General features: G+C 40.1%; 1 protein-coding gene across 3 annotated transcripts in view; it reads right to left on the reverse strand.

Annotated features, from left to right (window-relative positions):
* The window catches only part of PLEKHA7 (pleckstrin homology domain containing A7), a 289,322-nt gene that overhangs the window by 8,162 nt on the left and 268,621 nt on the right, over positions 1–12,539 (reverse strand). For all 3 annotated transcript variants that reach the window (XM_030560483.1, XM_030560481.1, XM_030560480.1), the window contains 6 exons: positions 11,405–11,593; positions 11,090–11,207; positions 10,193–10,272; positions 9,265–9,465; positions 5,865–6,017; positions 1,590–1,723 (listed from right to left, as the gene is read on the reverse strand). In XM_030560483.1, coding sequence (XP_030416343.1) covers positions 1,590–1,723; positions 5,865–6,017; positions 9,265–9,465; positions 10,193–10,272; positions 11,090–11,207; positions 11,405–11,593 — 875 coding nt within the window. The remainder of the gene's footprint in view (positions 1–1,589; positions 1,724–5,864; positions 6,018–9,264; positions 9,466–10,192; positions 10,273–11,089; positions 11,208–11,404; positions 11,594–12,539) is intronic.

Below are 12,539 nucleotides of genomic sequence, written 5' to 3' on the forward strand. Positions count from 1 at the left end.
CAGCGGTTTGAGCAGTGATCTGCTAAACCCAGGGTTGTGAGTTCAATCCTTGAAGGGGGTGTTTAGGGATCTGGGGCAAAAATCTGTCTGGGGATTGGTTCTGCTTTGAGCAGGGGGTTGGACTAGATGACCTCCTGAGGTCCCTTCCAACCCTGATACTCTATGATAATATGTTTTTGGAACTTTTGTGTGTGCTAGTTGTGCTGTGTGGATGGTGAGTGAGAGGTACATGCTGCTGTGATGGGGTTATTGTGTAAACTGGTTGTGTTATGTGGGTAGTTGTGTCGATTTGTGTCTGGGGGGTTGTGCTCTGAGATTTATGCAAGTCTGTGCATTTATTTGCACAGACTTATGTGCAACAACCGGGCCAATTAATCTACCACCAGTGCAATCTCCCTCATACAACCGATGAAATGGTAGCATGCAAGTTAGCAGTAGAATAAGGGTAGTGATTGGTTGAGGTACCTCTGATATCACAATGCTCTAGGACAGTGTTTCTCAAACTGGGGTTCCCGAGGATACCCCAGGTCTGCTGATCAACTCCTCCACCTCCCTCCCAGAGCTGCCTGCACTCTAAAAGTCCAGCAGTGCAGCGGGGCAAAGGCAGGCTTCCTACCTGCCCCAGCTCTGCGCTGCTCCCGGAAGCAGCCAATATGTCCCTGAGCCCCCTGCGGCCAATGGGAGCTGTGGGGGCAGTGTCTGCAGGCAGGGGCAGCACGTGGAGGGGCCCTGGTTCCCCCTCCTAGGAGCAGCTCCCAGAGGGATGTGTACCCAAACTCCTATCTCCCAGAGCCTCCCCCCCAAACCCACTCCTGCACCCCAACCCTCTGCCCTAGCCCAGAGCCTGCACCCCAGACCCAAACTCCCTCCCAGAGCTCACACCCTTCACCCCCTCTTGCACTCAAACTCCCTCTCACAGCTCGTAGCCCCTCCTGCACCCCAACCCCCTACCCCAGTGAAAGTGGAAGTGAGAGTTAGGGAGATGGAGGGAGGGTGGATGGAGTGAGTGGGGGCGGGGCCTTGGAGAAGGGGCAGGGCAAAGGCTGAACCGGGGGGAGAGGGGATTGGGTGTCCCCAAAAAATTTCAAATAAAAATGAGAGTCCTCAGGTTGCTACAGTTTGAGAACCTCTTGGCATGATATAGATACATGCCTTACCATAGCTGAGCACCGCACAAATGTAATTTGTAAAGTCAAAGTAGCTAAGAATTTAAAAATTGGACAGTAACAGACCACAAAACCCAGATATGATTCTGATGACATTCTGAACCAAAACAGCTTTCAGCCATGCTTGTAGCTGTTTCCATCACTTCTGACTTCTTGTACAGATATTTTAAGGCTTCAGAGTGACGCACATAGTGACATGCTTGGAATTTTATAGATAATCCCTCCTCCTATATTATTTGGATACACATATCCCTCTCTGAGTATTAAGTGTATTTATCATGTATATTACAGCTGTATATTTTTCATAAAAGTTACATAATACATTGTACCTTGGTTTAATAATCACCACTGGATCTGAAACAGTCTGTGGTATAGAGTTGTTTGAGATTAAAAAGAAAGGAGAGATTATAAAAATAATCTGACCTAGACCTGGTAAGAATATTCTTTATCTTTTCTGCATTACGGTGTCTTGCAGCTAATTCTTCTGAACTGAGAGGTTCTTCAGGGTCCAGGTCAACGTAGCGTTCTGGAATTGCCACCTTTTCAGGTTTTGACAACTATGGAAAAAGAGAGAGACCGTAACTTCTGATACCTAGGACTTCAAAATCTCAAAGGTATAGCGATTCTCCACTAGACATATTAACCCAATGGGAATTGCATGTGCACATTGACTGGAATGTGATATGGGTCTTTACAGCCCTGTGTATTTCCCTGATTCTAAACATTCCCTTTGAACTTGAACTAATGCACTTTAAGAATTTTTTCTCTTCTTACTTTTTCTCTCTTTTTGGGAGGTAAGTCATTGGGGTGGAGCTGTGATTGGTGGAGGAGATTGTGGGAGGAGTCAGGGTTAATAAAGGTTCTTTCTGCAGCTCATTCTGTCAGGCAGCAGAGCCCAGAGTGGAATTGTCTGGCTTAAGGCTGCTGTACAAAAAAGTTGAGAGAGGAGGCCAAAGCTGGGGCACTCATGACCTTTCCTTATGAATAGCAAAGAAGGAAATGCTTGGAGGTTTTGTATTTTTTTTTAAATGATAATTTGAAACCTCGAGAGTCCCAAAAATTGCCACAGAGGCAATGTGACACAGACATACACTCTGTGTGATTAAATACTACACATATTATACAAATATAATAATGTAGATTAAAACTTCTAATTAGGGAGTTGCAAAACAGCTGGCAATACATCTAGCAATTTTAACTTGGATGGATTTCCCGCTTGAAGAATTCAGAGCTGAATGAGACACATTCATAAGATATTGAACCAGCCAGCGAGCAGCAAATTTACAAGGGCACTTTGGTAGCCAACACTAATTAAACATGACAAAGTGCTTGTGAAGAACACAAATGAATAATGTAAGAGTAAAGGAAAGGTGAAGAAAAGAGTGGAACTCCTTCTCTTCTTTGGATCTGCAGTTAAAACCTATCTGAAGGACTGTATGATTCAGAGTTTTGAGTAAAGAGATCCCAAGCCTTTCATCTTTAGGTCACTGCATTAAAATCCAACCCAATTCAGTGGCCTATGAGAAAGACCTGATTTTTCCCCATGTGGGCACCCCTAGCTATTGGTATAAGTGTACACTAGAAGCGACCACAAACCCAAATAACATAATATAGAAATCATATTATTCAGAACTCAAATAACTTTAGAACCAAAATATCTGACTCTAACCTTCCTTTTGTCATATTCTTATGGAGTACCCCCCCAAAGTTCTATTCCTCCAACCTCAATCAGCCATAGAGGTCTGCCTTCTGAGACTTCCCTTTTTACACCAGACTTCCTTTCTTTTTAAGGCAACTCAATTCTGAGTTCAGCAGATATCCTGCTAAGTATCTCTGCTGAGGCTAGAACAGCTCATCTGGTCACTTTGCACTAACTCAAGCAGACTGGCCAGATAGTGTATAGTGTAAAACAATCAAGCAAAAGTCTATTTAGTGTGAGCAGCAGGTTAGTTGGCCAAAGAGACAGAACTGTGTGACCAAGTTTTCTTAAAGTGGGCGGGGGGGGGAGCCTGAGGCCAGGGTGACATGGATATGGTCTGGTGATGTCACAAGGAAAAGAAGCCCTTAATCTAGATCCTCATCTCTGCTGAACTAAATTTGTGCCACTTTACTATGCAAAGTGACCACAGATTTGCCCTAAAGGGATAGCTGGGGAGTCCCATGGCATGGGGGATTCTTAATTGGCAAAACTCCAACACAGATGGCTCTATGCTAGCCTCTTATGATATCCCTCTCAGCACAGGGAACACTCCAGGGGCTAGAGGATGAGGCTAGAACCCAATGCACTCCAGAAATCTTGCCAGCATAATTGCCCTGTAGAGGACCAGAGCAGTTTTGGGCTGCTCTAACTTGTACCCGGAGCCAACCCCAGAAGGCAGGGGAAGGCAGAAAGGTGGCATAAAGCGGAGGACTGAACCCCACTCTCTATTACAACTGGCACCTTTAGCAGGAATTTCATCAGAAGGGCCATGAATCTAACGGGCATGGAGAATTAGCTACTCCCTCGAACTTCTAGACTGGATCCTGCATTTTTTAAAAAATGATAACCTTTGTATCATAGATACATAGACTATGTTATCTACCACAAAACTGATCAGATATGCATATAATTAATTAAAGGGAAATATCATTCATAAAAAAAAGGTCTGACCAAACAGGGCACAGCTGCTGCCGCTGTCAACATAAATGAGCCTCCAGCTCTGCAGCTTTCCATCCATCCCTGGTATTCTAGTTCACACTAAGCTCTGGTTTACACTACAGAGTTAGGTCGACTCAAGGCAGCTTATGTCGACCTAACTCTGTAAGTGTCTACACTAAAATTTTATTCCCACCAACACAACTCACTCGCTACACTGACTTAATAACTCCACCTCCACAAGAGGTGTAGCATCAATGTCGATGTGGTTAGGTCGACACAGTGTCAGTTTAGACACTAGGTTGCTTACATCGACTGTTGCTTGCTTTTAAAAGTAATCCCACAAAGCCCCACACTGACAGTTCAATTGGTGCAAGTGCTCCTGGTGAGGACACACACCACTGACACAAGGAGCGAAGAGTAAAGACGTACAACCGATATAATTACTGCAGTGGCTGTGTGCCAATGTAAGTGAGATTGACTTAATTTTATAGTGTAGACATGCTCTCAGTCCTGCCAATTTCCAAATACCTGCATGAGGGGAGCTGTACTGTAGTCCACCTTGCAGGGTCTACAGGAGTAATTCTCCATTCCTGTTCAACTTAAGGGTATGGCTACATTTGGAATTTCAGAGCGCTGCCGCGGCAGCGCTTTGAAGTGTGAGTGTAGTCAGAGCTGCAGCGCTGGGAGAGAGCTCTCCCAGCGCTGCATGTAAACCACATCCCTTACGGGTGTAGCGTGCAGCGCTGGGAGCCGCGCTCCCAGCGCTGCTGCCCTGATTACACTGATGCTTTACAGCGCTGTATCTTGCAGTGCTCAGGGGGGTGTTTTTTCACAACCCAGTTGCAGCGCTGTAAAGTGTGAGTGTAGCCAAGCTCTTAGAAGGGGAGCTGGGTATTGTGAAGGATTCCAATGGGCCAAGGTAGAGCTGAGCAGCTTTGTAAGAATAGGGCATCACTTCCCCGACTCCCAAAATCCACTGGAGTGGAGTGCTCCTCATTGCATACACACAAAGATTAAAGTACTGATCCATCATCAACTGAACTCTATCAACAAAGACTCTAATATGAAGGTATCAAGGTATAACAACTTCCTGATTCCACAGGCAATGTACTGCAATTCAAGCCATTGTTAAGGATCTTTACAGACTTGTCAACTCATTCTGTACACTAAATGCCTCAATAGCAACTATGTGGGTGAAACGAGACAACCACTATGCTCTTGAATGAACGCACACAGGAAAATGATTAGAGACAAATACACCACATCACCTGTGGGTGAACTCTTATCACAAAGCGATCATTTTCCTCACCCACTTTGACTCTCTAAAATCCCAGGACCGACACAGCGACAACAACACTGCATTCTATTACAAATACTTTCAGATTCTTTCATTTCCCTTTTCACACAACACTATGTTATACTGCCTCTGAGCCACCAGATGGTTCTATAGCATTTCAAACAAATGCTTTACTGAGTTATGAAAGCTGCTGACAAAATCCAGCACCGATATCACTGATTTATACTTTTCATATAGCCTTTAGTAAAGACAAGATTTATCTTTTCTCACCAGTATAAAGAGATATTCAATCGTCTCCCGTATTGTGTTGTGTCAGTTCACATTAACCATGAGTCACAGCTGGATAGCTTCCTTGTGCTAGCTTTTTCTTCTACTGCTTTCCCTACTTCCTATTTGAAATTAGCCTTTAGTGTCTAACCTTTTCAACTTTAATCTGAAATCTGCATATGCAATACATAATTTGTTTGCTTTTTCTCTTCTAAAACTTTTGTAAATATTTTCTACAGCAGAGAGTGAACATTTAACATCTTCTATCTAATAAGGCCAAACCATTCATATGATCCTGTTCTCCGAAAGTGAGAGACTTTTAGCACAAGGCCACCATACTAGTTCTTCATTGTTTATAAAATTATCTGTTAAAATGGAACTTTGTGTTCTTGAAACACAAGCATTTGGGAGGAGAAGAATTACCTAAAACTTAGAAAACCTGAATGACTAAAGAATTTTGGACATACTGTATGGAACAATATGCCACTAGGATTACCTCTCGGCTGATATCTAAGTTATAATCTTGAGGTTCCAGGTCCATCTCTGTCACTGGTACAGGCTGAATTTTTAACCTGTCATTTTCATTTTTCTCTTCTCCACGTATTGTTCTCTCAAGTAACTGCAAATCAAATTCTTGTTCTCGTTTCCACTGGTAACAGATACAAAACAATTAATGGTGTATACCAACAAATAGATCTCCTAGAAATTTTTATGGCCATAGCCTCTAATATTAGTTTGCTGAAAGAGTCCATGAAATTATGCTCTTAAATAACTGACACACAAAAAACACGACTGTCATGCAAAAAAAGTTTGCTAGTCTTATTAATATTACTTTTGACTTTTAGCTATGCTATAAGATTTTACTTTACTTTTTGTATGCTGTAAAAAACTGTTGATCAGTATTAAGCGCTAATAAGTAATCTTGTCATGACTGTGGGTAAGTCCCATTAATAAGAAGTAAGTGCTCCATGCACACACATTAAGGGGATCATAGGCAGACTGTTTTGGTTTCAGTGAGCTTAGAGAATGATGGAATACGGAGCAATAAACATTATATATACATATCTTATAAAATAGGATGGCTTTGAAGGGTGGACATTTACACAACAGACTGAAAATTACACTAGATTGTACGCAGCTCTCTTCAGAAGTGAGCAGTAATTATTACTACTAATACTCCACAGATTCATACATTAACTGAAATTATAATGTTAATGTTGAATTCCAATGGACCTGGAAATATTTACAATATCCTCAAAGCCATCTTAATCATAAAACTTCAATAAAAAGATTGTTTATTCTCCTTATAAGATCAACCAAAATTTACAATCTATTGGTTATCATTATAAAAATCTCACAATAAAAGCTTACTAAAAGAATAATTGCCTTTATAAGGCAAACTTTTATCTATCATAGAATCATGGCAGATTTGAATTAAGCAGTATGTTTGGGGGTTCAAAGTTGAAATTATGACAGAATGCCCCTCCTCAGTTAGGAATATATATATAAAAACTTAATACAAATTTATATGCCTAAACGATATTACGGATGTAGTTATGTTCTCATCAAATGCCACAAATACCTCATGGTGGCAATTCATATTAGTGGAGCCCTGGAATTTTATCTCATAAAGCTGAAAACTGAAAATATCATACTCCCTCAATCCACAAATCAGTATTTATATTCTGAAAAAGAAAAGCACTCCTCCAGTATTTGAGGATGTAGAAAGCAGAATATGTTGCTATATGTTTCACACATCTGCTTTTCTTAAATCTCCCTCCAGTAACTCTTGACTGGCTTTGATTAAAGCTTACAGCCACTTTTACTCCACTAGGTTATATATATTAAAAAAAATCTGATTTAAACCTATTCATGCACAAGCTCTCAATAATCACTCAAAAATATGTAGTTTTTATATATATTCAAAACATTAATGATAAGGCAGTTAAAGCGCACATAAAAAATTAAGAAATCTCTTTTTAGGATTCAAAGGGGAAAATATGTTTTCTTACACTCACAGTGCTCAAGATGCAATCTTCTACTCATATTCAACCAGGCCTGATTGCCATAATATATTTTATACTCACACAATATTAATTTCAAGATATTGTTATATTGTTAAGAAAAACATCAAACCATTATTATGTAGCAATATGTTTATTGGCTTTGATGTTGAGACATTAAAAAGGCATTTTATATAACAAATAAATCCATGTACTATGTTCAATATTTTAAATGTCATTCTACACTTGAGAGGTGATGAATTTTTAAAAAAATCAGTGTGTTATATTAAAATTAGAGTTACACATACAATGTATGTTTAAAATAAAATGTTACATACTGTGCAGCAATTAAATAATTACACATTTAACTGTTTACCATCTTGGCCGCTAAATAATTGTAAGGTTGCAAACAAGCAAATGTGCTATCAAACATGCTTCTGTGTGTTGGAGCCCTCTAGTTACAGGAAGAGATCTCTATGAAACATATCAACAGCTAAAAGAGATAATTTTAATTCCTTATAGCAAGAAACAAGATGGCACACAAATTTGTACATAAAATATTCATTAAAATTATTAAAGGAGTGTTATGAAATGTTTAAATTAGAAGAGTGCATATATGTTAGAGTTGTACATTAAAAGTTCAGGTTTTGTTTTGCTAACTAAAACATGAAAATGGCAGTGATATCAAAATTTTACATTTCCCAAATGTTATACATTATCTTTCTGCAAATTTGAGATTGCAAAATACAGGCCAGAATGGATGAATGTCTCCAAGAAATGTAGCCATATTTATTTGATAAAGTAAACAAGGATAATTAGGTTGTAAATTAGTGTTTCTGAAGGATTCTTAAAAAATGGGAATTAAAAATTGAGTAATATCAAGGGATTTAGAAGTGCTAATAATAGACACATAGCTACTAAAATGCAATTAAGCCTGGTAAAAATTGAGTAGTCTAGTTAGAAATTATTTTGAAATAATTAGAAACTTTTTTAAACAAAAGAAGGAATTAGGTATTATGAGTGACAATTCTAAAAGCAAGAGATCTTGTGCAATGAATTAGGTAAATAAGGTGATTGTTCTAAGGCTCTAGTGAACCAAAAGAAAAATAAATTTTAGAAAAGGAAGGCTAGCATTACAGTGGCTGTGACATTTACAATACATCCTTTATTTGACACCACAACATGATCAGATAACTTCACCAATTAGAATTGCTTTGGTTAGTGTCCAAAATGTATAATAAAAAACTTCTGTTCAGTACAGCATTTATTCTCAGTAACAAAAACTAAAAAATTCTCTTTCTTCAGCAACTGAACTTTTGAGCGCCATTAAAATATTCCACATTTGAGCTTTAAAGAATAATTTATAATTAAAACACATTAACTGTTGTATAAACTTCCATTAAATAGGATTAGATTTTAAAACTGATTATCAGTTTATTTATATTTTGTCAACATCTCATGGAAAAAATCTTGGTCTCCTATAGCCATATATAGCTCTTAAACTAGTTATAATGATTTATTTTAAACACACTATGTAAGAACATTCTAAAAGGCCCATCCTGTCATAAGCAATCTGAAAGGTGTACAAACTTCATTATGCTTTCTAAATACAGTTCCAATCAATAAAAACAATCCCTGTCTCTGAAGTCATTTGAATATATGCTAGTCTCTTCTTGCCACATTGTTCTCTCACCAACTTACCTGCACAACCAGCTACACAGACTGCAACTATTTGTTATCAAAAACTGACCATTTGTTATTCACACTCTTGAAACTGGTATTACACTATGATATATTTAGAGTGGAAGTATCATGCACTCAAGTGAAAGTGCTTCCTAGAAAAACTACAGATCATATTTTTAGTTAAGTCCTTCTAAGGCATGTCTAACATACTGAGCCTATGTCTGCAGAAACGGGCCGGATGAAAGACCGAGATGAAACAGACTGTCTTTCTCCTTGGCTAAGAGTTCTCTTGCGTTCACGAACTAATGCCTTCTGATGTCGCTTCATTCTTTCTAGTTGTTCCTCAGCACTCATCTTGCATCTTTGGTGGTCTCCAGAGTATAAGCGTTCCAAGGCACTCTTTGGTCTCTCCTGTTAAAAGTCACACGGAATACAAAACATATGTTGCAATTAATACTTTATAAGTAGTATACTAAAAAAGTTTACTCTTCCTCTATTTCTCAGTGTAAATGAGCAGATTTTATCCTATTGCTTTTTAAACTATTTTGCATATTTTCAACTCTGCAACTTCTATTGAGGTAATAAACACACCATATCATTAACTAGGTCCAAGGCCTTCCTTTGTGAATCTGCAGCAACTTCAGTGAGTCGTTCTGACTCTGTCTCTTCTTCCTTGTATTAATCCTATCAAATGGAGTCTGCTCTACAAGAGTTCTCCCTCTAAAGTACTCTTTCAATGCCATATCCTCTATCACACCACATGCTTACACATCTTCTTTTAGAACATCCCACCACTTCTTCCTGGGGGTCAGCTGCTTTATCTTTTTCCTTCAGTCTTGATCTGCTGGACTCTCTTACCCACAGAATTGTCATGACAGTTTACATGACCAAATCATCCAAGCCAGTACTCCCTAATTTTTTCATTTATGGTGTTACTTCTGCCTCTAGGGATGCCCAGTCAGTTTAGCAATGTGACTAGTAAGAGGCCTTAACATGACAGGTGTACAAAAAATTTAAGCAGTTTTCCATCTCTTGGGTGCTACCAGAATCAGCTCCTGTTATGCAAAATACATCTGCACTCAACATATTGTTTACAGAGATCCACACACCTGTCACCAAAATATTTATTTAAAGTTACCTTGGAGCTATCTCTTTGAAATGTTGCATACGATGAACTGGTGGATGTCTGGTGCAGTCTGGAAGTTGATCCAGATAATCCTTTATAAAGAAGCAAAACAATGCTCAGGAGACAGATAACGGGTGGGTGGTTCAAAAAACCATTTTACATTTTCTATTATATATTTTTGTTACAGTTCACTTCTCGAAATTTTCAGTAGGGCAGTAATGAGATACAGGACTTTCACATCTAGGTCTCTGGTCAAATTCATTCTGTGGTTCATAACGACCATAATTCAGTACCATCTGAACACAGTTTGGAAGCTGATGTAAAATGAGAAGTTTGAGGCCTCAGTCCTGTAACAAGTGTTAATGTAATCAAACTGCCAGCAAACTTGACCCAAAATGGTACTTACAATCAAAGTAGAGGGTCCAGGACTGAATGGGGGATAAAAACTAAATTACTCCCCCTCTTTCCTCTAAGGTGGTTACAGGACTGAGGTACATATTGGAGATGGCACAGGGAAAATTGTACTAACTCTGCTTATGCTGTATCATTCTCTAGGGCTGCTAATCTGGCGGAATAGATTCACTTAAAAAAACTCTACAATTTAAGCCATTATGAACATAAGAAATATTTTGGGTCAGGCAATAATTTAAAAGCCATTCTGATAAACTATTTTTTCCTGTTATGGTACATTCCCACTTTCTAACAAAAAATGTGAAAATGTCTTAAGTAGAGGCTGATTATTTCTATGGCAAAATTATCAAAACATTGCTTGATATCATTGTTTAGCTAACTTTAAGATAATGACTCAAACAGCACCCCTAATCTATAACAAATACATACACACCATACGTAATATGTCAGACACCAAGTATTTTTAAAAAATGGCCTTTTATCAATTCTCTGGCTTACCTCTGGTAGGTAATGTTTGGTATCCACTGTCAGAACCTATGAAACCAAGTGAAGTTTGGCTGAGGTCACCACTTATTGTAGCTAATTCAGGTTCACTCATATATGAACGAAGTTCTCCCTACATAGAAAAATATTCATTTGATCAAGTGAGACCACAGATTCAGACAAATTAAAATAGTTTTCTTAGAGTCTTTGGGTTTCCAGGTTTCTATGTATCTGTCATTTCATAAGCATTCTGCATATTATAAAATGTATCAGAACAAAAAATTAAAAAGGTCCATAAATTTTAAAGGCTGTGGCTAAGTGATTGCTCACCCTATAATCTCCATTGACATATTGTCCCAGTTCTCGATCTCGTTTTCTTTCATCTGACTGACGTTTCAGGCCTCGCACTGATGTGTGCCTGATGACACTGGCTTCCCTTGGAAGAGGTGGAACAGCTGGTGGGTGATCATCAGGACTGTAGACCTGAGGGAGAGGAGGTCTGGGTGGTGCTTCATCTTCCTGGTAAAAGGTAAATAAATTGCAACTCAGCAAACAATATGCTATGAAGTTTAAAACATACCTTCTCCTATATTTTTGGAGCGTTAAAAGGTTATTTTAACTACTGAAGAAGGCTCTGTATAATAAAACGGTGAAGTATGTCCCCTCATCCCACCAACTAATGTATATGATGTTACATGTTATCTACTCAACTTCTTCTTCAAGCACTATCGCTCAGTTCCTTTACAGACTCACAGAAGTACAGGGCTGGAAGGGACCTTAAGAGGTCATCTAGTCCAGCCCCCTGCAATGAGGCAGGACCAAGTAAACTTAGACCATCCCTTATAGGTGTTTGTCTAGCCCAGTGGTTTTCAAACTTTTTTGCTGGGGACCCAGTTGAAGAAAATTTTTGATGCCCGTGACCCGATGGAGCTGGGGATAAGGGGTATGAGGTGTGGGAGGGAGCTCAGGTGTGGGACAGAGGGTTGGAGTGTGGGGGTGAGGGCGGGGAGGTGGAGCCGGGAATGAGGGGCTCAGGGTATGGGAGAGGGCTCTGGGCTGGGGCAGGAGTTGGGGTGCAGAAGCAGGTCAGGGCTTTGGGATGGGGGTGCAAGCTCTGGGTGCAGGAGGGGGCTCTAGCTTTGCGGGGGGCTCAGGACTGGGGCTGGGGTGTAGGAGGGAGTGAGGGCTCTGGGCTTGAGGTGGAGGCTCTGGGATGGGGCCAGGGATGAGGGAGTTAGGGTGCAGGAAGGGCTCTGGGTTTTGGGGGGCCTCAGGGCTGGGGCTCCTGGTCAGTGGCACAGCTGGGGAGGGGAGGCAGGCCGTCCTGTCCCAGCACCGCAGACCACGCTGCGCCCTGGAAGCAGCGAACAGGTCCTAATCCTAGGTGGAGGTGCCCAAGCAGCTTGGCGCAGCTCTCGCTCACAGGCTCTGTCCTCCCAACTCCCATTGGCTAGTGGAGCCAGTG

This window comes from Gopherus evgoodei, chromosome 4, assembly GCF_007399415.2.
Source record: "Gopherus evgoodei ecotype Sinaloan lineage chromosome 4, rGopEvg1_v1.p, whole genome shotgun sequence".
NCBI lineage: Eukaryota > Metazoa > Chordata > Testudines > Testudinidae > Gopherus > Gopherus evgoodei.